The following is a 24,972-nucleotide window of genomic DNA, read 5'->3' as shown; positions in this document are numbered from 1 at the left end:
CCTTAAAATGTCGGATTTTTGAGTCCCAGCACTTTAGAATTCTTAATTTAAACTCCTCTTTATACTGAATCTTCATACACCCAACCAGTAGCAGCCCAAGAAGCCTGGTGTAAAGACCTCAGTGTGTTATGCTAGAAATGCTTCCCAAATCCAAATGGCTGGCAATGGTTTACATTGGCTAACTTAAAGCCCGTGTTGATGTGTCTAGTCCAATACGGTAGCCATTAGCCACATGTGGCTACTTGACACTTGAAATGTAGTTTGTGTGACTGGTAAATTAGATTTCTAGTTTTATTTAACTTTAATAAATTTAAAGAGCCACAAATGCCTAGGGTAACCATATTGAACAGCATAGCTCTAAAGCATCAAGGGTTTGAGGGACATGATAACCTTTTGGTAAGCAGTATTTTTATAAATCAAAGAGGTACTCAATAAATATTTAGCACCAACTGGTCACTGTTAACTTCTATCACCTACCTTTTCTAGCTCCTCTCAAGTAAAGACAAAACCAAAACAAAAACAGCAACAGTGAAAAAAACCCACATTACTTTAACAACAAAAAAAACCACTTTACTTTAACAACAATCTCCCTTGAAAAAACTAGGCATTTTTAATGTATAGGAGTGGCACAGCCAAAGATAAAAAATAAACTAATGTCATCAAGACAAAGAATTAGAAAAATAAGCATACTAGAAGTTATTTATGTTTAATGCTTAAAAGTCTGAATTCACAAACAATCTACCATTATAGAAGTACTGGTGGTCAATACAATGCATTAGAACTATGTACAACGCACAGTTTAGTATCAAAATCTTTCTACACTGTAGAGTTTTACGAAACTGTTAATGACATCAAACACTAAGCACTTAAGACACCATTTTTTTTTTCTGCTACCACATTAGGAACGTCAATGGACAGTCCATTTCAACTTGCAGCATCCATCCATTTCTAGTATGAAATTAAGTAATTTTCTACTTATACAATAAAGTATATCTACACGGTTCTTTTGATTTTGATCCATAGCAGCAAAGGCACTGTACATCAGCAGATCCACAGACTTAAAAGATTTTTAAAGCATTCAAACAAAAAATAATAAAAAAAGAAGTCACATATTATAGTTTAACAGCAACAACAACAACATAAAAGATAACACAATGTTTCTGGCACAATGGCACAGCCTGTGTCCATTTCAGGGACATCCAACTAAGACATGGAAAGAACCGGAGGTAAAGAAAGCAAGTCCTCATCCCAGGAGAGAGTCCATTCTTTGTGTTTTTCAGAGGGAGGTCTCTGCAAACCCTCCTCTGCTGTCCTTGTTTTGTAAAAGACTTAACTTGCACAGCAGTGGGAGTCCTCCCCATAACTGTGCAGCTCCCAAAGAGCATGCCACAAAATAACCCATAATTTCTCATAACAACAAAACTGACTAAAGATATATATATCTCCTTTTGCAAAGAAATGTGGCAAAAATATCCAGAAGGGAGTAAGTTCTCTCTTTGAGGCCAAATTTAATTTGTTCATCTGCCTATAATACAACAAAAAAAGGGAACTAAAAACATATTACAAAGACACTTGTCAACGAGTCAAAAAAAGAAAAAAAGTCCAATTACTTTTATCGAATATAATCTAAAGCTATAGATATATTGGTTAACGTTGTCTAAATAGATCCAAATGAGTATGAGTTGGCCTGTTGTGTTCTAATTGTTCAGCCAAATTTCCAAAAGTCTTTAAAAGATGTAGAAAACAAAAACAAAAAAACCTAATAACAACACAGCAACATATTGCTTCCATGTGTAATTATACATTTCACATCTCTATACAGTCATCAGTCTACACTTAGTGACATTTTAAATCAATTATTTTAAACCTTCCTTTCCCCTCCTTTGCCAAAAAAAGGGGGGGAGGGGTATCAAATACAACGCACCTTCATTATCAATGCAGGAGCAGACAGCTTTATTTAGTCAGTCATTGTTAGAAAGCCTTCTTTAAACAAAATAAATATATTACAGATATAATACATAATTAAAGATTCTTTTCACTGTTAAGTATGCTTATTCCATGTTCTTCCAAGTAGACAGCTGAAGATTTGGTATCACAGGTTTTTAATGACTATTCACAATTCAATAGCAAGTGGGAAGTGAGGTTAAGAAAGGGGATTAAACTCCACAACTGCAATGAGTATCTGAAATCCTTGGTTTTAGATGCGGGGATGGGGGTGAACAAAAAGGATGACAGAGCAAAGTGCTACCAGGAGGAGAAGTCCAGTCTGCATGAAGATTTGTCTTTAATAAATAACTTCATAAACTGTGGCCTTCTTATCCCCAGAGCCAGTGACAATGTATTTGTCGTCCACGGAGATGTCACAGCTAAGCACCGATGAGGATTCTTTGGACTAGGAAAGAAACATATAATCAAAAATGTTAAATACTGAAAGAAAATCCCATGAGTATGGAGGACTTAGAGCAAATGCAAATGTAATGTGCTCCTTGACCAAACAGAAAGCCCAGTCAAGGAAAGGTGAAAGGTGGTCATGGACAGTATTGCTGCTTTTTTTTTTTTTTTTTTTTAATAAGACAGGGTCTCCCTCCGTCACTCAGGCTGCAGTGCAGTGGTGTGACCATGGCTCACTGTAGCCTCAACCTTCTGAGCTCAAGCAATCCTTCCACCTCAGTCTCCTGAGATGCTGGGACTACGACACTGATGTGTCCAATCACACCTAATTTTTTAACTTTTTTTGTAGAGAGAGGGTCTCACTAAGTTGCCCAGGCTGGTCTCGAACTCCTGGGCTCAAGAGATCCTCTTGCCTTGGCCTCCCAAATTATGCCTGAGATTACAGGCATGAGCCACCACGTGGCACTTTCTTAAAATGGCAGAGGTGGATCGGATCCACCCTTGGCGACACCTCACCAGGTCAGTCAGGAGGCTTCTGTCCTGGGGACATCAGCTAGGCAGGCAAGCCAATGGCATGAGCACCTCTGCTGGCAAAGCAAGACCTTATTTCAAACCCTATTCTACCATTAAGACGGGGTGTTACTGGTATGAAAAACCCTCAACTTCAAACAGATGGCTTGGAGTCAGGTTGAGCTGTGGAACACGGCACAGATCACTTAACCTGTCTGCACCTCAGTTTCCTTACAATAGCAAACAGGTAGACATTTTACCTGTCTACCACCTCAGAGGGATGCAGCAGAGTTCAGTGAGATCAGATATGAGAAACGGCACTGAGAATACATTAAAAAAAAAAAAAAAGAATGTAAAAATATTCCTAGTAAAAAGCCTAATGTTCCCACTGTAAAAATGTAACACAAATTTGCGAGAGGGGAGAGGTTCAACAGTTAAAAACATACCATAGAATTTTGTATACCATATTCAACTGTAGTATGAAGGATTCAATGTTAACTTTTAACTAAACTGTGCTCATTTAAAATGAAAACAACATAGGATTTTAACCAGGACTCTGAATACTTTAAACACTTAAAGACATAGTACTTATGCTTACTATAAAAAATGTACTACTTTTTTTTTAAAGCGCAGTTGGGACTATCTAACAAGTGATAATCCATGATATGAAAAATGCTCTATTAAATTCTAAGCTTCATGACTGCAACAATTGGCGTTTTTTGTCCTACTGATTATCTTGCATACTATTTTGGATTCGATGGAATTAATCTACTTTATGATAATACCACTTGGTCAAGAAAACTGCAAGTCTATTATATTGCTTGTAAAAAAGAACACTAGGAAATAACATCCTAAATATAGAAGGTTAATAAAGGCAAGTCTTTCACCTTGCCTATGAAATTCTCACATACCAGTAGGAGAGAGGAGGAGAGCGTGTGTGTGCACGCGTGCATATATGTGTACTATGTCTACAATTTGGTCCTTCTACAAATAATTTCACAAGCTATACAAAGTTCCACTGAGTCAATAGGGAAAATAAAAGTTTATAAAACTGATTTTTATCAAACTTTTCCATAACACTCTTCTTTGGAAAAAATAAAATAAAAAAACTACTACTACTAACAAGAGTGTATTTAAGCAAAATGCTCAACTTTTAAAATTAAAAATTAAAAAAGACATACATGTATAAAATTCTCAGAAGACATAAAACCTCTACTCCAAAAAGGGATTGATGATGAAGCAACAGTAAGCACTGAATCAGGCACAGCACTGGCTCTAAGCTCAGAACACTGGGGACTATCCCCAGCTCCACGGCTTTGCTGTGACACTTAACCTCCCCTTGGACACAGTTTCCTTCTCTGTACAATGTGCATAATACTAGCTCTGACCTCCCAGGACACTTCTGCACATTATTAATCTGAGAGAATGCACAGAGAGTTTGATTAAACAAACATAAGTGGTAGTTAACAAGTTCCATGTTACCTGGAATATACTGGCCCCATAAGGTGTTCTCCAGGCATTCAGAAGGTTGTCCTTTCCAGTGCTTACAAACCATTTGCCTATAGGTAAAGGGTTTTGAAAAAGGCAATGTTTGTGTTACTCTGTCAGACACCAAGATTTGCTTTATAGAACACCAAACTATTAACAGAAAACTCATCCATTTGTAAAAAATAACTTTCACTTCAAAAATAAAGCCTATCTTTCTGGATTTAATGAGTCACTAATCCTTAAGGTTAAAGTGGATTAATGCCAGAAAATTACATGGTGTTGGGGAAGCAGGCATGTATCAGGAAGTAATAGAATTCTCAAGAGGGGCATGGTAATGAACTCAAGGATTCGACTTGGAAATAAAAACACAGGAAGGGGGAAGGAGCAATTCTGGTTGACAGAAAATGGACAAAAGGTGCTTGCTTACCACAGTGGGCAAACTTGAGTGACAGCACACAGCTCTCATGAAGATGTAGTTGGTATTTGTCTGGCTTGGTGACATGCAAAACTTCCACATTGCTGTTCTCCATCCCCACTGCAAGCCACTCTCCAGTTGGGCAGTAGCCCAGAGAAAAGATCTGGAATTAAAACAGGTGATGGTGACAGTGGCCACAGTGGACACGCTTCTTTTATCTGGGAGGTACTATCTCTTCTGTAGATACTACTTAAATTATGAAGAAAATCAAGATAATTTGAATTGTACAGGGGAGAACCAAAGTCAAATGGGCGATTTCAAAGTAATGAGACTTCAAAGTGGTTAATCCAGAGTCAAAAGTGACATCATCACACGGTAAGTGAACTGCCTCTTCTTTCAGTAGGTGATATGTTTCATAAAACCGTATCATTTTTGTTTTTTTTGTTTTTCAGACAGAGTCTTGCTCTGTCGCCAGGCTGCAGTGCAGTGGCAAAATCTCAGCTCAGTGCAACCACTGCCTCCCGCATTCAAGCGCTTCTCCTGCCACAGCCTCCCAAGTAGCTGGGACTACAGGCACACGCCACCATGCCCAGCTAATTTTTGTACTTTTAGTAGAGATGGGGTTTCACCATGTTGGCCAGGATGGTCTCGATTCCCTGACCTGGTGATCCGCCCACCTCAGCCTAAAACCGCATCTTTAAAATGCCTCAGCCACGGATCATACCTGGGAGGTGAAGTCGTGCTGCTGCAGCTGCCGCCCCTCGCGCAGGTCCCAGGACCTGACCGTGTTGTCCAAACCACCTGTCCAGAGCTTGGTGCCATCATTAGAAATGTCAATACAGCTGGCTCCATCTGTGTGGCCCTGGAATTGCCTGAAAATGTCAAAATGGAGGGAAAGCCCTTGAAAAGTTAGCTTTTAGTTAAAATCAATTTAGAATTCTTTGATGATTCAATTTCAATGCAGGCCTTATTTGTAGATTTCATTTTGGTTTATTATGGTTTCTAATTATTCAAAGTAATAACAAAGCATATACAAAGAGATGCCACATGTCCTGTACTTTTTGCTTGGTTTTGAACACTTAGGAATTCTTCAAATTACTTTTTCATGAAAACATGACTGATATTACTAATAGGAAAAAAATCTCTGAAATTAACAAAAGAAAACACGCCTACACATATATGAACTAACTAAAGATATATTCCGAGACCTATTCTATCACTGCGGTATGAGGGAGAGAGAATTTAATTTTCCCTTTGAAGAAGGACTGGGGATGGCACAGGGAGCGACAGGACCAGTCCTGCCAGTGAGCAGCAATGTGTCTGTGGGTGGCTGTGCAAGACGGAAGGCGAGGCTCTCAAGTAAGGCACCGGGAAAGACACTCAGTGTGAACTACTGGCCCAGGAATCACTCATGGCAAAACGTACCAAGGTCACCAGGAGAAAACAGGGTTAGAAGCAGCTTCTCATAAGAGGCTGCCTGATAAGCAATGAAAGTGATGATTTGTTTTGGGATCTATAGGTTTCAGTACTTTGAAATAACAGATAATAAAGCCTTCTTCTTTTACACACCTGACTTGTAGCTACCTCTGGTTACAACCTTTTCATACCTGTAGCTGATCATTCTACTTGCTTGCTAATCTCTTAGGTATTGACACCTAGAAAATCATTTCAGAGCTTTTCCCATCTACCAACACCAATCTTTTATAATCTCATTTGTAAAGTTATATCTATCCAACCTCAAAGGTGGGACAACAGATAATCTAGACCATTTCAGAGTGAGTTGCACCCAATACAGTGCATAGGCCCATGGGAGTTGCTAAATATCTGCTGAAGGAATGAACCTGTTAGATGTGTATGGCACTCAAGACAGTACCATACACTGTGAATCTTCTCAATGAGGCTCTATCAACAATAATCGTTTGTTAGCAAGCACAGATGGCAAATTACAGATGTCCATGGAGCTCATGGGGTCATGGAAACTTTATGTACATTAATTATGTCAAATTGACCTCATTTTATTAAAACAAATTGGTGATGCTTTAGTATAAGTCAAGGAAGGAAAAAAGACCTCATTTTATGAAGTTCAAGTACTACAGAAAACAAGATTTTCACACTGATAATTTATCTTTAACATCTTAAAATGGACCTGTTCTGAACAATTTTTAGTAAGATAATTGTATCTCTTTACACACACACACACACACATACACACCCATACCTATATACACAGCACTTTGGCAAAATATGGTAAAATCGGCTCCTCCTCACAACCTGGTAACAGATCCTGCTAACCTACCTCACCAAGGTCTGGTTGTGCAGATCCCACACAGCGATGTTGCCGTCGCTGCAGCATGAGAAGCAGACCTTGGAATCAGGGCTGATGGCCAGGGCATAGCAGGCGGGGGCCGAGGATGTCAGCTCTGCCTTGATGCGTGGGGTTGGAGCCGCCAGGTCCCAAATGGACAAAGTACTGGCTTCCCCTCCAACAATTAGGGTGCGACCATCAGGGAGCAATCTGCAGGAACGGATGTAGTTATCCCTGTTCTGTAGAGACAAAAACCATCAAGAGATTACTCATGAGGAAAGGAAAACAGCATTAACATGAGAGCAGAAATCCATAAAAGTATTGTGTTCCCTCCTGGTTTAATGAGCCATTTATACTTATGACAATGATCAAGTGGATTAATGCTAGAAAATTACATGAAATTAGGGAAGTACTTAAACTTGATCTACAAAATGTAGTACTGAGATATTTAATCTTAATTAGCATCAAAATGCAAAGCTCTAGACCCACTCCCACCACCACCAAATTAACCAACTGCTTGCATCATTTGCACACACAGATACACACGTACACTAATGCAGGAGCTCTCACAGTCTTGGAGTATCCAAACTTGGAACCTTGGTAGACTCAGGCTCAGTTCTGCTGTTGAAAGGTCCTGCTACTGATGTCAAGAAAGTTTCAGGGGGTAGATCCCTGGCAGTCTGTTCCTTTTGCCTGGGCCTGCATTACGTGACTAAAGGGCATCATGCATTTGATGAAAGCTGCACCAGAGGCAAGACTTGATCATGGAGTGTTAAGTTACAGAAAAAAAAAGTTCCTCCTAGCTCATGAGGTTACGGGAATCTTATGTATATTTAATTATGTTCAACTGATGTAGCCTCATGCTATAGCAAAAATTCTACTATACTGACATTTCCTAAGGAACTCAAGGGCAAAGGCCAATGAAGCAGCTGAGGGGCTATCTAGTATTTGCCACATGAGGCAGTAGGTTACTCTTTACATGTGACAGATGATATTTAGGTGCACACTCATAGTCACTGTATGGGCTCTTAGTTTGCTTAACCATCAGAGAGGAAAACAAGCGGTTTGCCTTTTCCCATGGGAGGCAGAGTTAATGAAATCAGTATGGTGCATATGCCACACATGAAGAACTAGATCACTGTGTGTCTAGGAAGCAAAAGACACACCTCCAAGTGAAAGATCGCAGTCCCCTGAAGAGCAACTATCCACCTGGGATCAATACTGTGTGGTGTTGCTCATACATACAGTTCTCTCATCAGCCCCTCCTGTTTTCTGAATGAAAGTCTAAGTCTTGTTCATCCATGTTCACTCACCAGACAGTCGAGCTGGGAGACAGGACTCTTATTGCCTGGGTGGCTGATGTCCCAGACCTTGACGCAGCCCTTCCCACCCGTGTACACGTGTCTCGTGGGGTTGCTGATGGTCACCGCGCACACCACCTCCCCGTGGTTGAGGGTGTTGATCTGGCGAGCATGCCGGGGGATTCCAGGTCCGATGAGGGCATCGGGGGGAAAAGGGACAGGCTGCATCTGACCATCTGCGCTAACATGGAAGGAGTACGCTCTAAGGCAATGGAGAGGAAAAAAGAAAGAGGGGAATGTAAAAAAATGTCACTTAACTGTTCAGTGTAATGAGATGAGAAATAAAACACCTTCAGTGCCACTTGTGATTTACGAACAAATCGAATTTGTCCATACAGTGTAAAGAACATAATTTCCAGAATCATACAGCTAGGCTGCTACAGGGCCAGATCTCAGGCTGACTCTGTACAAGCTGCTGTGGGACATCAGTAGTTACTTAGAATCTCTAAACTAGAACAGCAGTTCTAGTCTCTAAAATGAAGAGAACACTATCTATACCTCACAGAATTAAATGAGATAACCACCGTCAAGTGCAGTAGCCACCTTTCAGGGATGCCCTATAAACCTGCATTGCCTTCTCCTTTGGATGAATCAGAGGCCTGTGATGAGACCTCGCCTATAGATCAATTCATTCCCGGCAAGGGACTTACTAAGGGAGATGAGTAGGCCAAAATCAGGAAGCTTTAAGGAGTTAAGAGCCTCTAGGCTTAGACGTTGAAATGACAGATGTGCCAAAAAAAAAAAAAAAAAAAAAGATAAAGCCCTATTTTAAAACCTTGATCAGACTTGACAATCACAAATCCTAGTCAATCCAAATGGAATGAGAACCTAAAAAAGCGTCCTGACAGCCCCAAAGGCCCACCTGTGAGTATCTCTTGGCAGTTCCATCTCCAGTTCATTTCCAGGGAAAGCCCTCAGGTGGTAAAAGCATTTGGTCCTAAAATGCAACTTAAGTAAGAGCATCTCCCCCAACAGACTCATTTTTATTTTTAGGGCATTGAAGTCAGGAAGGGACGAGTGAGGCTGTTGTGACGCATGTTAGGTTTCTGGAAGCAGAAGACGCCAGTGGCAGGCAGGAGGCAGCTAGGCCTATCTTGGGGACTATCATAGGCAACAGCCCATTTTGGAAAATATGCTACTCTACTTGGGCACGGAGCTTGGGAATCTGCTCTGCTTATAGAAAATAGTTTACAAAAGACATACCAAGGGAAAGCATTGTGGGTGCGTAAAGGACAGGAAGCTGGACCAAACTGCGGAAGTTGTAGAATTAAATTAAAACAGTTTATCGTTCCTTAATGCAAAAATTTACAGGCTGGCCATGTTCATCAAAATTCAGTCCATTATTGAATGGTCCTCAACTACCTGAATGCTCCCAGAAAAAATGACGCATGCATTGTGGCTGTGGAAGATGAGGGCACTAGACAGTGGCGGGCTTTTACTTCCTCCACAGACTACAGAGCGTTGTAGAAGAACATAGTATGTGAGACTTGCTGGAGGGGAAGGAGGTGGGAAGCTAGGAAGCCAATGGACAGAAGACATTTCTTGCATCAAATCAACAGGACTTGGAGATACACTGGATGTGTGACCTGAGAGAGAGATGCTGAAGAGGACCCTAGGGCTAAGAACCTGGGTGACTAGGTAGACTGCATTACCTAGTAAAGATGACAGGAAAGCATAACTCAAGGGTACACCTATGGGGAGGTGAAGGAATTGGTTTTCTTGAACTTCAGGGCAGAAATCCAAACAGCTGTGATTCAGGAGAGAGGTCAGGTTAGATATCATCCATAAAGAAGTGATGGCTGAAGCTAAGGGGACGGAAAGAAGAATCCCAGAGCAGATTATGCAGTGAAAAGCAGACCAGATACAGAATCCCAAAGAATGTGGACATTTAAGGAATCTCCGGCCAGAGTAGTTATGGAAGTAGATTATTAGCAGAGATAATAAAATAGAAAGGGGGAGAAGATGTTCAATCACATGACAATTTACTAAGATTCATTCACTTAACACATATTTCTTGAGTATGCCAGTGTGCCAAGCATTATGGTAAGAATGGAATAAGAAAGAAATGCACACACCTTGTTCTCCTGAAATTACAGCCTGAGGGGCACATTCATTAGTGAGATATGCACATAAGTAACTATCAAAATGTCAGATGGTCAGTGCGGTGAACAGTGCATGGTAGTCTAGGAATTTAACAGAGTGAAAAGGACAGAGAAAATGGCAATAGGGCTGCAACATAAAGAATGGGTACGAATTGTCTGAAGACAGTATGATGATTAGGAATATGGCAAATTCGAAGGCTAGAGCAAGAAAGCATGCTAATTATTCATTTACTCAGCAAATACTTCCTAAATGCCTCGTATGTTCCAGTTACCATCAGGTGCTGGGGAATCAGGTGAATAATACTGACAAAGTCCCTATCCTTCCACTAGTCTACATCCTAGAGAGGAAAACAGGTAACAGATAAACATAAATAAGTAACCTCAGACAGTGGAAAATACCATTAAATATACACACACATTTTCAGATAAAAGAGAGTAGGGGAGCACACAGTGGCAGTCAGGTGGCCCTCTCTGAAGAGGCAGCATATGCGCGGAGAGCTGAAGGAATGACACAGGCCTTACAAATAAGTAATGGGGAACGTGCCAGGCAGAGGGAACAACAAATGCAAAGGCCTTGACCAGAACGAAGCAAGGAGGCCAGAGTGCATTCGGTGGAGAGCATATAGGATATAAGAGTGAAGGGACAGGCAAGGCCAAACTAAAAAGGGCCATATAGGCTGTGATGAGTACAGATATGATTCTGGAGACTTGTGCAAAAAAAGTGACATGATTCAGTTAACGTCTTCAAATGATCTTCTGATTGCTGGGTGAAGAATGGAGTGTAGGTGGCAAAACGAAAGACAACTAGTCTGGGGACTACACAGTAATCTAGAGGAGAAGCAGTGGCTAGAGCCTGGGAGATAGTGGTAAGTTGGAAATAGAACGTGGAGCACTCTGGCTGACTGGAGCCACAGTAGGTTGTACTGGATGGGACGCTTAGAATCTGGAGGTGACACAGGGGTGATGATAAGCTCTTCTTTGTGAACCTGTAAATACAGGTAACTGAAGGTGAGGAGGGCAGATGTTCACTAGAGATGAGGGGGTCCACGACCATGATGAAGATACTGGGGGGTTGTCTTTGTAGATACCAGAGTCAACCAGGATTATGGCAGCCTCTGGGTAGTGGAAGACTCTCAGCCATGTATCAAGTCTTTAATACACTGGGGAAATACTCCCAACAAGGTGGAAGAGGGGGTAGTCCAATGGCACGAGCCTGAAAGGAGCAAGGTTTTCACCAACAGGTAGAAAAGTTCTGTTCATGGAGAGGCTGGAGAAGGGGTGGCAACCACAGCTGTTATTAACCTCACCGCTGGTGCTGAGGTCAGTGAATGAAATGGAAAGGTCACCCTGTATAGGGCTGCAAGTGAAGGGATGATCTCAGGAGACGGCCAGATTTCAGTTCAGACAAGGAGAAGGTGGCAGTAACGCTTGTGAAAGGCTGAGGTTCTGAGGGATGATGGCCGAGAAAAAGGCTAATTGATTTAGCAATTAGGAGGTCATGAAGACTAAATCTTAAAGGAAGAGAAAGAAAGATTATTCCAAGTTTAGATGGTGTTATACATTCTTAATGATAATTTATTAGAAAAGTCATCTCATTCTCTAGTCTAGAATCACTAAATGGTTATTAAAGAGCACTGAGATTTTAAATAGTTAAGAAACCAGGCACACAATTTCCTTCAAGGCCTTCGACAGGACAGCCTTCACCTCAACAACAACCACTCTGTGAGCACCTACTATGTTCCTGGAAAGAGTCCTTTCAAAGAGTCCAAATGAATTCCAAGAGCCTGCTTTCATTAATGACATTAATGTGGCCCTCTGTTTGCTATTAGTATACATAGAAGGCACTCAGAACTGGAAATAATAAAGCTCTAGTACATACTTATTATCAGATTTCGATAAACTCTTTGACTGTAACTAGCAAATACTCCTGGAAGGTATGAGGGAAGTCAACATTGCTAGGAATCAGAGAAACCGAGGCGCAAAGGGCTACTCTGTTTCTAACTAATTTAATCCACAATGTGTTAAGTACCTCCCATCCATATACTCTGACGCAAACGTCATGCTAAGGATACAAAACTAGGTAACGCACCTGGTCTTGCCCACAAGTGACTAACAATCTAGTTAGCATGATGAGAGAAAAGTACAGAAATGACAATATCAGGTCACATTCTAATGGAAAGTATTCTGAAGTGTTTTGAAAAGGAAAGAAAGTTTATGTTGGATGAGAGACAGACATGGTAATAGAGATGGGTTTTTAAAGAATGAAAAGATACCATCGAGTAAAGAGAAAGATGGAAAAAATATTCCAGATAGCAAGAATAGCAGAGCGCAAAAGTTCCAAAAGGATGAGGTAAAATGAGCTGGGAAATCCTTGAATTGGTTTTAATCCAGGAATTCATTCAATAATAACTACACAGTAGGTGGATGGAGGAACTGGCCAAGCATAGTCTGAAAAAACATACCAGATCTGTATCTCTATATAATTAAATCAATGTAATGCTATAAAAGGGAAGGACCAGAATGCCAGCCTGAGACCTTCCCAGAATTGACTGAAGAGATTTTTGAGGGATAAAGGGAGTGTGCCATTACTGGGCAAAGCTATTCATAAAATAAACTTGGTAGCAAGGAGTAGGATGGACAGGAGGAATTAAAAACAATTATTCCTGTTGGGCGCGGTAGCTCAGGCCTGTAATCCCAGCACTTTGGGAGGCCGAGGGGGATGGATCACTTGAGGTCAGGAGTTCGGAGACCAGTCAGTGAAACCTCATGTCTACTACAAATACATAAAAATTAGCCAGGTGTGGTGGCGCATGTGCCTGTAATCCCAGCTACTTGGGAGGCCGAGGCATGTGAATCATTTGAACCCAGGAGGCAGAGGTTGCAGTGAGCTGAGATTGAGCCACTACACTCCAGCGTGGGTGACAGACCGAGACTCTCTCTCAAACAACAACAACAACAACAACAACAACAAACAACAACAATTATTCCAACAATTTAAGTAAGAGGTACTGGGGGTCCTGAACCAGGCAAGGGCAAAGATGACAAGTTAGAAGGTACAATGGATATAAAATCCTGTAGGACTAAATTGATGAGATCTGAGGAGGAGCTAGAGTAACTGAGTTTCTGAGCTCAGGAAAAAAGAAACATGGTACTTGTAGTTAACAAAAAAAGGGCAAACTGGGAAGAGGACCTAATTTACAAAAGTACTTTCTGAATATAATGAATCTGTGGTGCAAGTAACATACACTCAAGATCCCTAGCTAAGATGCCCAACAAATAACTAGAAATACAGGGCTGGAGGGAGAGGGTGCAGGGAGTCAGAGAAATAGAGTGACCTGACCTCCTCTCAACACGAACACACACACCACAGGTTAAGCTGCTACGAGCAGAGTGGCTCTCCAACAAACATGGCGATGAGAATAAGAGACAGTTGAAGAAAACGCTAGGCTTGGACTCTCTGACATAACTACACTTTGAACAATCCAGACACATGCAATCTGCTTTTTTAAAAACATGTGCGTCAAACTTGTTATATATGGATTATCATCTTGACAAAGACCCAGCATATTTAAAGAAGGTCACTGGCTTTCCCACCTTCCCCTCATTCTCCTCTCTGAGGCCCAGTTCTGTTATGCTGTGCTCATCTGTCACGCGCACAGTACCTTCTCCACATTTCCAATGTGTCACAAGATGGGCTTCGACCTTGAGGTCACAATGAGAGGTCTGGTTATTGTATTTTACATTGACATACGATAGAAAATTCGGTTCTAAGTAGCATACAGACCAGTGAGTTAGCCAACAAATACTCGTTGAAGGTTTTTACTATGTATCAGGCATTATTCTCATTTGAAAATCTTGCTTTATAAAAATAAATCAATGCAAAAGAGTCAGATTTCTGAATTGTGAGCAGCCTATAATCCACTAACCTGAGATCTTTTATTTTTGCTGTGTTCACATGTCACATCTCATACAATTAGTACCGTGATGTTAATCAAATAGTTATACACTAGCCATAGAAGTCTCATTTGAGTAGCAGGTGAAGGAGAAAGGCCATTTTTGGCTTATGTTGAAATTAAACTATGCTGTTATTCCAACTACATATGAAGTAGAACCTCTGCTAATTCACCTGAACAGACAAGAGGATTCAATGTGAATTATACAATAAACACCATTTTATTAATTTGGAACATGTATTTAATTATAATTTCTGATCATATCTAGCAATTCATTGTGTGAAATAATTAGAACAGAGACACATAACTTTTATAAGTCTTTCTGGAGAAAGGTAGTTACATTGTGGGTATGTATGGTGGAGGAAGACTTTAGGTGATTTTTTATTTTATTTTCTAGCACACTTAAAAAAGTTTTGTCTTGAAAAATATGCACAAGACAACATTGCACAATTCAGTATCTTATGATCTGGAGAGCCACATAACTGTTATATTCATTTCTGCTGTAAAAATCTATAATAAAAGTATATTATCTCTATATGCATAGAAGTGAAAGTACCTTTATACGTCTTCATGCTCTGTTACATAAAGACACACCAATGACCCATCTTCTTGGGTCACTTCTGCCCCTAAAACACAATGTACCTCCTACTACATAAGTAGCTGAAAAATGAATAATATGCTGGGACAAAGCTGAAAGGGAAATAATGCTGGGGTTGACTAAACAGCCACCATGTAACAAATGTGGCACTGAATGAACACACAACATATTATCTTACTTCCTATCTTCACATCCTTCTTGTCGAGGAGGGGCCATCCCTGATTCATGAATGAGCTGACTGAAGCTCACAAAGAAATTGTGCATAAAGCCACTCTTCTCAGTGGTTCAACTGGCAGAGTCTAAATTCAAACTTGGATCTGTCACACTCCCAAAACCATACTCTGTTGACTGCACCACATGCTTTTTAGTAGTGTCATTTTCCTGGTAAAGTGTCATTTGCCAACTGCAGTAGATGTGACTCTGTCACTCTCATAAACAAAAATTCTCAACAATCCTCCAATCCATTAACCCACCCTAAAGGATCTTAAACGTTTAAACATTTTATAAAATCGAAAGTTAAAACTGATGAAGGGAAGTCAGCCCAAGACTCAGAAGCACCATCTGAGTCAGAGGAGCTGTGATTCCACAGTGGTTTAACTGGTCCAAATCCCCTAGCCAAGGTGTTTCCTTAAAGACACTTACACCCCTTGCCCCTCGAAGCAGCAGCTGAGGCAAGAAGCATCATCTCATTTGCTCTAGTGGTTATGCTGTAGCTCTGGGTACAACTGTTGGTTACCTAAGAAGTAACCATAAAAAAGGGATAGTACTTCTTCCCTAAAGGAACCCTTCCACTTTCCCCACAAGTTCATATGGAACTTGTAGGTATCTGAGTCATTATTTGATTAATTGTATAACCTTGTTATTTAGCATTGCTTGAAATAGACCCAACTTTCACCTTCAAATACATCAGAGTTCTTGGTCAATAAGACTTGTTAGTCAGTCAACAACTATTTGCAAAACACACACAGGTACACAGAATTTTATGGTAATTGATATTTATACCTTCAACTCTTGAGGAACTCTAATTTGTCTTTTCTCCCCTATTAATCAGCCAAATATTTAGCAAGCAACTTGGCTATGGAGCCAGCACTGTGCTCGATACAACAAGGAAGGTTAGGATAGAGTCTGTAGAGAAGTATTAATATGCTACAAAAGGAAGAACTGAGATTTGGATTCCTCAGATGGAAAGTAAAGAAAGGGTCTAGGTTAGGCAACACTGAAGGGATGTGGGGAGAAGAGGGCACGCAATTAACACCAGGGTGAAAACTCAGTGCCCGAGTGTGTGGGAGTGAATAAACAAGCAATGGGAGGTCCGAGAAGAAAGAAATCAGCACATATCCATTCCCTGAATAAATCCATACCGTGAGCACCACTATGAACCAGGTACCATTCTAGGCAGTGAGACTGCTTCTATAACTGAATAGCAGAAAGTTCTGTTCTGTTTTCATGGAACTTATAGTCAAGAGGGAGAGGCAGATAATGGCTATAAAAAAGCATTAAAAAGGTAGTAGAACAGGAAAGAATAGGGAGGAAGGGAAAGAGGGATAATAGGGTTGTCAGGGCAGAACGCTCTGACATAATGACATCTTAGATAACTAAATGAGACACTAAGCCACAGAAAGTTTTGCAGGAAGAAGGACAGTAAGGACAAAATACCTCAAGGCAGGCAAGCTACCAGGGAAGCCTCTGGGAGAAGGCGCCTTGAGCTGCTACTGAGGGTCAGGTCTGGATAGCCCTGGAGACTGGGGAGGCAGCACATACACGGCATGTGTAGTGACAGAGGGGATGACCACAGAAAGAGTGATGAGAAAAATGCACACACACACAGGTGACTAACAAGGCAAGGAGGATCTGCAGGGGAGGCTTCCCAAAGGAGAAGCGAGAGAAAGCAGCCAGCTGGGATTTTAAAGAAACAGCCAGTGCTACTTTATAGTAAAATCTTTGTTTCTGGGAAGATGAAGCCAATTAGCAGAGACAACTGTGATTAGGTAGTAATAAAAAGGTGCATTAGATTAAAATAAAGTATTTGGAATGAGATCCGTTCAGAGAAGGCTAGAACAACTGGTGTGTTGTGTTTTGTCTTTCCTAACTCAAGGAATCTGTGAATACAGAGGCTCCAGATGCCCAGAGCACGGTATAAGAAGCCAACTAAGCAAGTCACCTTTTCTGAAAACAGAACTAAGCATAAGAGTGCCCTTATTTCCTTTCAGCCTTTGAGGTTTGGCATGTCTTTTCCCAACATATTCAAATTTTGAACATTCAGGTTTGCACATAATAATCAGACTTTTGGAACAAAGAATTGCCTTGAAATCTGCAACAGATGTAGAGAAGACCTGACTACTGGAGATGTCTCTGCAATTTGCATTTACATATTAAAGCTCAAAATTTTACAATGCAAAACCCCACTTCATTACTTCTCTTCTTGTGCTAAGAGAAAATGAAAAATACCTCGCAAGGTAAAAAAAATACAAGTCATGGGAACTCCCCCAACACTGTCTAGTGGTATTCTAAGTCTACGGGGCCAGCAAGGGACCTGAGTTTGACACACAATGAGTACAGAGGCAAAAAGGTACTCACGGTTTTCCTCCTGGAATGCCTGTCAGGTTTGGAGGTATTGCTGGCACACGCATGTGATGGTGTGGATCAAATCCCACCTAGAATTTTTCCCAAGCAAACAACAAAAATAAGCACAGTTACATTTGACTTGTTTTATCCTTCTCAAAATCTATTCTAAAACCTGGGAGAATAGATCCTTTAAAAATAAGGTTTTAGAGATATATACAGAAGTATTTATTGGTGAAATGATAACCAATGTTTAGGATTTAATGGTAACATACTTGGGGGTGGAACACAGATTAAAAAATTATACTAATGATTATTGAAGCTCATGGTAGAACCAAAGAGTCATTACATTCATTATACTATGTGATCTAATTCTGTAGGTTTGAAATTTCCAAAATTAGTATCATTATGGAAAATTTAAAATTAGTATTCTTTTAAAAAGACATATAAAATAAAAAAGAAACTTCCTCACCTTACAAAAGAAAATGGATCTCAAGATTATAATCACATGTAGCTTAACTTATAAATACCCACAGATCTCTAAATACCTTAGATTATATAAATTACATTAAAAAATAGATAGGCCAGGCATGGTGACTCATGCTTGTAATCCTAGCAATTTGGGAGGCTGTGGCAGGCAGATCATATGAGGCCAGGAGTTCGAGACCAGACTGGGCAACATGGTGAAACCCTGCCTCTACAGAAAATTTTAAAAATTAGCTGGGCATGGTGGCGCATGCTGTTTTTTCGAGCTACTTGAGAGGCTGAGGTGGGAGGATCGCTTAAGCCCAGGAGGCAGAGGCTGCAGTGAGCCAAGATCATGCCACTGCACTCCAGGCTGGGTGACAGAGCGAGACCCTGTCGCAATCAATCAAGCATGACAATCCTCCGTGTGCTAAAATATTATTTGTGAAGCTCACAAACGCACCACTGGTGATCTCCCATAGGCAGCAGCAGCAGCGGCGGCGGCAGCAGCTGCGCTCATCTGAGGGGAGATGTTGTGGAGCCCAGCGTAGGCCGCTCCGGGGCTGGTCAGCTCTCCGTTCATTCCAGCATGGGGCACAATCCCAAATGGAGTTGGATATGGACAAGGTACTGCCATTGGGGTCCTTAGGCTTGAGGCTGCAAACCAAAATGGATGGAAGAAAAATGAAGAACACAGGAAACAACAGTGAAGACATTTGTAAACATGTCACAAAATAGAATCTATGGTTCAAATGAGCTTACTTTAATATTCTCAAAAGTCATTCAAGCCTTCAGAATTCACTCATTCACTTTGTTCTATTGAACACTTACCATGTGCCAGACAAGGTTGGTCCCAGGTGCTCGGTTCAGGTTAAGTAACTTTGTCTAACAGCCATTCAATGCTGGTCATTAGCACTTTTAATGTACTGTACTCTTTAAATTGCTTTAAATTCTTAAAAACAAGCATAAAAATACAGAAAAAACTTTTTTCTTACTAACCCAAAGGGTCAACTCCTGGTGGTTTTCCAGGTACAGGCCTCAATCCGGGAGTAGAGTTACTGCCTGGGGTGGGCGCATCAGTTCGTGGAGTAGGGGTATTGGACTTTGAAACGGGAGTAGTAGATTTTTCATTCTAACAAGATGAAATGACATATACCAGCAATTAGAACATGGTTTTAACAATGACGTTAAACAGTAAAAAGGTAAAGAAAAGGAAAGGAGGAAAAGAAATGGAAGAGGTTCTTCAGCTTGGGCCTTGATTTTCTTTAATAGAAAAGTTAACAAAGAAACAAAAGAGTTCCTTGAGACAGCAGACCTAATATTTGGGAAGACATAAACTAAAGCTGAATTTAGAGGAGAGCAGCTCATTTCTAGGAAATTGGTCTGAGTCAGATGAGGCTCACAAACCAGGATGTCCTAACTGTGGCCACTTGCTGGTGACTTTGGTAAAGACTGGGGTAACTGTGGGCTCCTGGCAGATTGTTCATGTCACAAGAGGCTTCCTGGTGAACAGGTCACATTAGAAAACACATCCAAGCTTGAATTGTCATAGAGACTAAGCAGAGAGCAGGTGCCATTAAAAGAGAAAATAAAATTTAAAAAAAAAAAACACCAACAATCTAGCCCCTGTCGCACTTATCCCCCCTAATTTGCAGACCAACTGAGGAATTTCCTTTCCTTTAGCTGTGAATTCCAGAGGTTATTAGAAAACTGAATTTGTCTTTTTATTCTTTTTTTAAATGTTATGTTACAAGGAAATAACTGGTGAGGAAAAAAGACACACCACACAAAGTTGCAATTAACTACACAGCCACAGAAGAATAGGGTGCAGGGAGATTATCCTGATGGGTGAGCAGTTCATTTTTGCATTTGTGATTTGTGATGTGAGTCAAGATAGACTTTTGTAAATGAGAGATTACTTTTTAGATAGGAAGGGAAAATTATTGCAGTCATATGTAGCTTGGTAATTCAAACAAAGCTAGCAACAAAATCACATTCAAGCCCCAAACTAAATTTACCATAAACCACAGGCGACAAAACCATCTCTGTAACCCCAATGTGCATTGTTCATCTTCGCTAAGACGTGTTTCACTCAATTTCCCCATATCCCTCTTCTATCCTTGCAAAAAGAATCATAAAATAAACACTCATCACCAACAAGTTAGTAAACTTATTCTGCTCTACATACTTTTGCCAATTAAACTTAAATACCGAACATATATACATTTGGAAATAAAAGTCCTGTAAAAAATGTGAGAAATATAAAGATAAAAACATCAAATTCAAACATCAAATTGGCAGAGGCCACACTCAGAGAGATGGTAAGGAGCTGCTTACAAGGCTAAGTTCTTTGGATTTGGAGGAGGGAGTACTGCTGGAAGATGCAATAGAGGCTGGACTAATCGGGGCATCTTTCTTGAGCAGGCGTGTCTTGTCTAGGCCATTCTCTCTGGGGGAATGTGCTGGGCTCCCTCGAGGGGAAGATGGATCCTACAAAGGAACATCGTGGATAGTAATGCAAGCACAGCACATTTATAATGCTGGGGTTGTTGGGTGTGGACATTTCTAGCCAAAAGCATTTAATGCATGCTTAGAAGCACAAATGTGCTAGAACAGATAATAATACTCACTGAAACTACTAACGAAAATATTCAGTATTGAGGGCCCCCAAATTATAGTATTTATACTTATTTAAAACCCAAAGAAAAATCAAAACCCCACCCATCTGCAAATTGCACGTCAATGAGACCTGCAGGCTGACCACAGAGATCTGGTGTGCCTTCACTGCAGTAGAGAATGACACCTTATTCTTAATAGAATAAGAACAACGAGAAAAAAAAAAAAGATCAATAACATATAAAATCAGTAGTATATAATTTTTATGTAAATAAAAAGTGGGTCCCTTTAGAAATCAAGAATATGTTTTGGGTCAGGTGCAGTGGCTCACACCTGTAATCCTAGCCCAGGAGTTTGAGCCCAGCCTAGGTAACATAATGAGACCCCATCTCCACAAAAAATTTAAACATGAGCCAAGCCTGGTGGCACGTGCCTGTAGTTCCAGCTACTCGGGAGGCTGAACAGGGAGAATCACTTTAGCGTAGGAGTTCAAGGCTGCAGTGAACTGTGGTCACAATACTGTACTCTAGCCAGGGCAAGAGAACAAGACCCTGCCTCAAAAAACAACAACAGTAACAAAACGACAAACCTCAAGATATTTTGGATACTAATTGTTTGGGCAACTAGTCTTTGATATGGCTGGGCAAGAGCAAAAAATTAAAGTAGCCACAAACATACCTCATTGGAAACGTCAACCACCAAGTTGTCATCACTTTTCTCACCATCGCTGTCCTGCATTGACAAGTGAGAAGCATTATCTTCTCTCCTCACAAAACATACTACATTTACCCTAAGTAAGTCCAGACTAATTCCTCATATCTTATAAAGATGAGCTGTACCAAACAGTGTTAAATACTTGACAATGTCCTGTTTTCTTTAATACTCATGATGATGCTATGGAGGTGGGTAATATATTTTTCAGATTATGAGACTGATGCACTACCCACTGCACCAAGAGGGTGACCTGATTACATTTTTCGTTACAAACTTGAAGCTGATGGTTGGCTTATTACTCCAGAGAGAGGCTGCAAACTGACAGGCTCAGGCTAAATCCGGCCTATAGATAGGTGTGGTCTGGTTTGTTGGTATTTTAAAAAACTGCATATTGGGAGGTAAAAATCCAGATTTCCAGCTTTTCATGAGGCCTGCGGCCCTGTAGGACACCAGCAGGGAAGCAGAGCAGGGGCCGCCTGCCTCCACACTGCTCCATCCAGCTTGCTCCCCCATCTCACTCCTGTGACCTGCCCAGCCACTAAAGGAAAATGAGCTTCATTCCAGGCTAGGGATGATCTTGGATGTCTCTCCATGTTTTATTCCACAACATTTGGTATATCCTTCAGCACATGAATCCATCTAGGCATTTAAACACATTTTTTATGATTTTATATTTTTCTGCTTAACAATTCCAGCTAACCACAGAAAATCCAACCACTCTGAAATGAATGGGGAAGCAAATACACCTATAGAAACAATAATATGGATCATCCAGGTCTTCTGTTAGCTGCCCAATGAAGCATTCTATCCTCACATGCATCTGTACACACACAGGACTTCAGCTAGCCAATGGCTACAGAGCTATAAATACAATAAATGTTTTTTGTCTCCTAAAGGATGTTATCCTGTGTTCCTGTGTTGGCTGGTAATAGTCAAAGGGTAAAATGGCTGCAGATAAAAAGGCAAGCTGGCCTCCCCTAACACGAAGGTGAATGAACTTACGTAACGAGCTGCAATTTCCTTCTCTTCAGTTTTCTGCTTTTTGCTCTCTGAAGAGTAGTCTGTGGAGTTTCTGTGCTTCTCAGCACCTCGGAAACTGGCTGATGGGGATACTGAAGAGCTCTGGAATTAGAAGGAGAGGAAGCATGGTTGAGAAATTATCATCTATTTAGCCGAGTGATTTTTAAGTCACTTGAGACTTTCTTTTCTTTTTATTCTTTAGCATATACTTGCAAAGCTGTTAAGAGGAGATAGAAGAGAGCGGAGGAGACGAAAGGAAGAAAACAGGGATATAAAGGGAAAGACAAGTAGCAAAAGACAAGGGGGAAAGATAATGGGAAAGAAAGAAAAAGCGAGAAGAGGCAGAGAGATGGGACAGAGGGAGGAGAGGAAATAAAAAGGGTGGCAGGAATTAGTGTAAACTCAAAACAGAATGGGTTTGGTTTTACGGATATATTGTACTGTTGAAGTGCCTTTAGAAACTTGGGAAAGGGGATGGGCATGGTGATTCACACCTGTAATCCCAGTACTTTGGGAAGCCAAGGCGGGCAGATCACAAGGTCAGGAGGTCGAGACCATCCTGGCCAACATGGTGAAACCCCATCTCCACTAAAAAGACAAAACAAATTAGCTGGGCATGGTGGCGTGCCTGCAGTCCCAGCTACTCAGGAGGCTGAGGCAGGAGAACTGCTTGAACCCGGGAGGCAGATGCTGCAGTGAGCCAAGATGGCGCCACTGCATTCCAGTCTGGGCGACAGAGTGAGACTCTGTCTCAAAAAAAAGAAAGTTGGGAAAGGAAGCATATATGAGAAAAAAGGGAAGGAGAAAAAGCCAGGTTTTATTGTTTGTTTGTTTTGTTTTGTTTTTAAAGTTTGCTGGCTAATGGGAAGCCAGCATTTCAAGCTTCTATAGAAAAACTATAAAGTAGAGCTTTTAAGAGGTAATTAGTAAGTCAATGAAAAAAAAGGGGGAAAAGTAATTTTGGGGGATTTGAGCAACCAAAGATGGCAGTCATGTGACATATAGGTCATATTTATGAAGTTTTGCTCAGCGCCATATATTAGGGCCTGGAAGATACAGAGTGGCAGGAAAAACACCACCTGCAAAAATGCGTATTATTCCTTTCTCACTCCTATAGTTTTCATGAACCCACACCTTTCAATGTCTGGAAACCTAGGAATGCCACTGGGGCCAGGGAATGGAGAAAGATGCTCCATGCCTCTTGGGACCACACTTAGGCTCAGCCTGTATGCTTCACCTCTGCTTTCAAGGAGCTCTCAACTGGAGAAGTCTCCTATACACACAAGAGACGTGGGTGACAAGACCTGAAGCAGAGAATGACTCTATCTGCCATGAAGGTCAGGTGGTTATTGGGCACATTTAGATAATATGAGAGCTTAAAATCATGGATGAAGAAGTGAAAAAAGTGCCAATGAAAACTGGAACAATCTTAACAACTGCCTAGTGACTAAGCTTCAGACAGACCAAAGAAAAGATCTAAATGCAGGTGAGGTGGGAGAGCGGGAGCTGGACTGAGGGCTGCGCTATGCTGCTGAGTGGTGAATGGCAAAAACCTGAGTAACACAGTCCCTTGGCAGGGAACCAGGGCAGGGCTCCCAAGTGTGAATGACCCTAACCCAGGGTAAGAAAGGGCTGATCTTGGAGAGTAGTAGAAAGAATATCTGAAAATCTCTATCGAAAAAAAGTTATAGGAAGAACAATCACCACTGGAACGTCTCTGTCTGGCATGCAAATCAATTCAGAAAACTGGTCAGGAAAGCTCTTCCTCATTTATAAATTTATTTCATATAAGACTAACTCTTTGAACGGGTTTTTTTTTTTTTTTTTTGCTTTATCTTAGTCTGTTGGTAATAACTGATGTTTATAAAAACATACAACATTTACGAGGCCCTTTTAATTAACTATGAGAGAAAGTGTGTTACCCAGAACTTTTGGGTCTATGTTCCATTTTATTTCCACTGAGCCTTAATGTCACAATCTCTTTTGTGGCATGTCTGAACTTTCAAAGCACATTGTTAAGAAGATTGATAGTCTTTCTTCATACCTGTGATGATGGCAACTCTTTATTACAAGCTCCAAAGATGTGCAGGTGGGAGTTTGGTGGGGGAGAGAGATGGGACCAGTGAGTGGGTGCCCACTGGGAGGGGCTGGGGACCTCTAAATCCTTCCCTGCTGTGCCAGCCCCTCTTGAGGTTTTATATGAATACTCTATCCCTATCAAACATTCAGCCTTAAACTTAGTGGCAGAAAAGACTGCAGGCATTATTCAGTAAGGCTGAAGATTGACACAAAACATTACGAGCCAAACGATTTTTTAAAGTGGACTACTTCTTGACTTTTGTGTATCTCTGCTGAGTTCCAAACCTCACTCCCAAGCCATGAGACTTGGGTCAACACTTCTGCTTTGCTTTCACACAACCCAATGCACTCAGTAGGTTTTCATGACCACTGAAACCATGCATGCAATCATCA

The 24,972-nt window shown here is 40.9% G+C and overlaps 1 protein-coding gene across 27 annotated transcripts in view; it reads right to left on the bottom strand.

Moving 5' to 3' along the window:
- Nucleotides 1–690: 690 nt before the first annotated feature.
- The window catches only part of TLE4 (TLE family member 4, transcriptional corepressor), a 154,207-nt gene continuing 129,925 nt past the window's right edge, over nucleotides 691–24,972 (bottom strand). For 12 of the 27 annotated variants that reach the window (XM_024345703.3, XM_009456769.5, XM_001151245.7 and 9 more), the window contains 12 exons: nucleotides 22,483–22,602; nucleotides 21,445–21,498; nucleotides 20,488–20,640; nucleotides 19,150–19,282; nucleotides 18,614–18,807; nucleotides 17,701–17,777; nucleotides 8,423–8,672; nucleotides 7,101–7,348; nucleotides 5,529–5,676; nucleotides 4,817–4,967; nucleotides 4,384–4,460; nucleotides 691–2,392 (listed from right to left, as the gene is read on the bottom strand). In XM_024345703.3, coding sequence (XP_024201471.1) covers nucleotides 2,285–2,392; nucleotides 4,384–4,460; nucleotides 4,817–4,967; nucleotides 5,529–5,676; nucleotides 7,101–7,348; nucleotides 8,423–8,672; nucleotides 17,701–17,777; nucleotides 18,614–18,807; nucleotides 19,150–19,282; nucleotides 20,488–20,640; nucleotides 21,445–21,498; nucleotides 22,483–22,602 — 1,713 coding nt within the window. In that variant the 3' untranslated portion in view covers nucleotides 691–2,284. Of the gene's footprint in view, nucleotides 2,393–4,383; nucleotides 4,461–4,816; nucleotides 4,968–5,528; nucleotides 5,677–7,100; nucleotides 7,349–8,422; nucleotides 8,673–17,700; nucleotides 17,778–18,613; nucleotides 18,808–19,149; nucleotides 19,283–20,168; nucleotides 20,265–20,487; nucleotides 20,641–21,444; nucleotides 21,499–22,482; nucleotides 22,603–24,972 lie in introns of all 27 variants that reach the window. The other 15 variants (XM_009456763.4, XM_001151507.8, XM_009456767.4 and 12 more) reach the window with 3 other exon arrangements.

The sequence above is a fragment of the Pan troglodytes genome, chromosome 11, assembly GCF_028858775.2.
Source record: "Pan troglodytes isolate AG18354 chromosome 11, NHGRI_mPanTro3-v2.0_pri, whole genome shotgun sequence".
Lineage (NCBI taxonomy): Eukaryota > Metazoa > Chordata > Mammalia > Primates > Hominidae > Pan > Pan troglodytes.
This window is presented reverse-complemented; position numbering and strand designations above follow the sequence as displayed.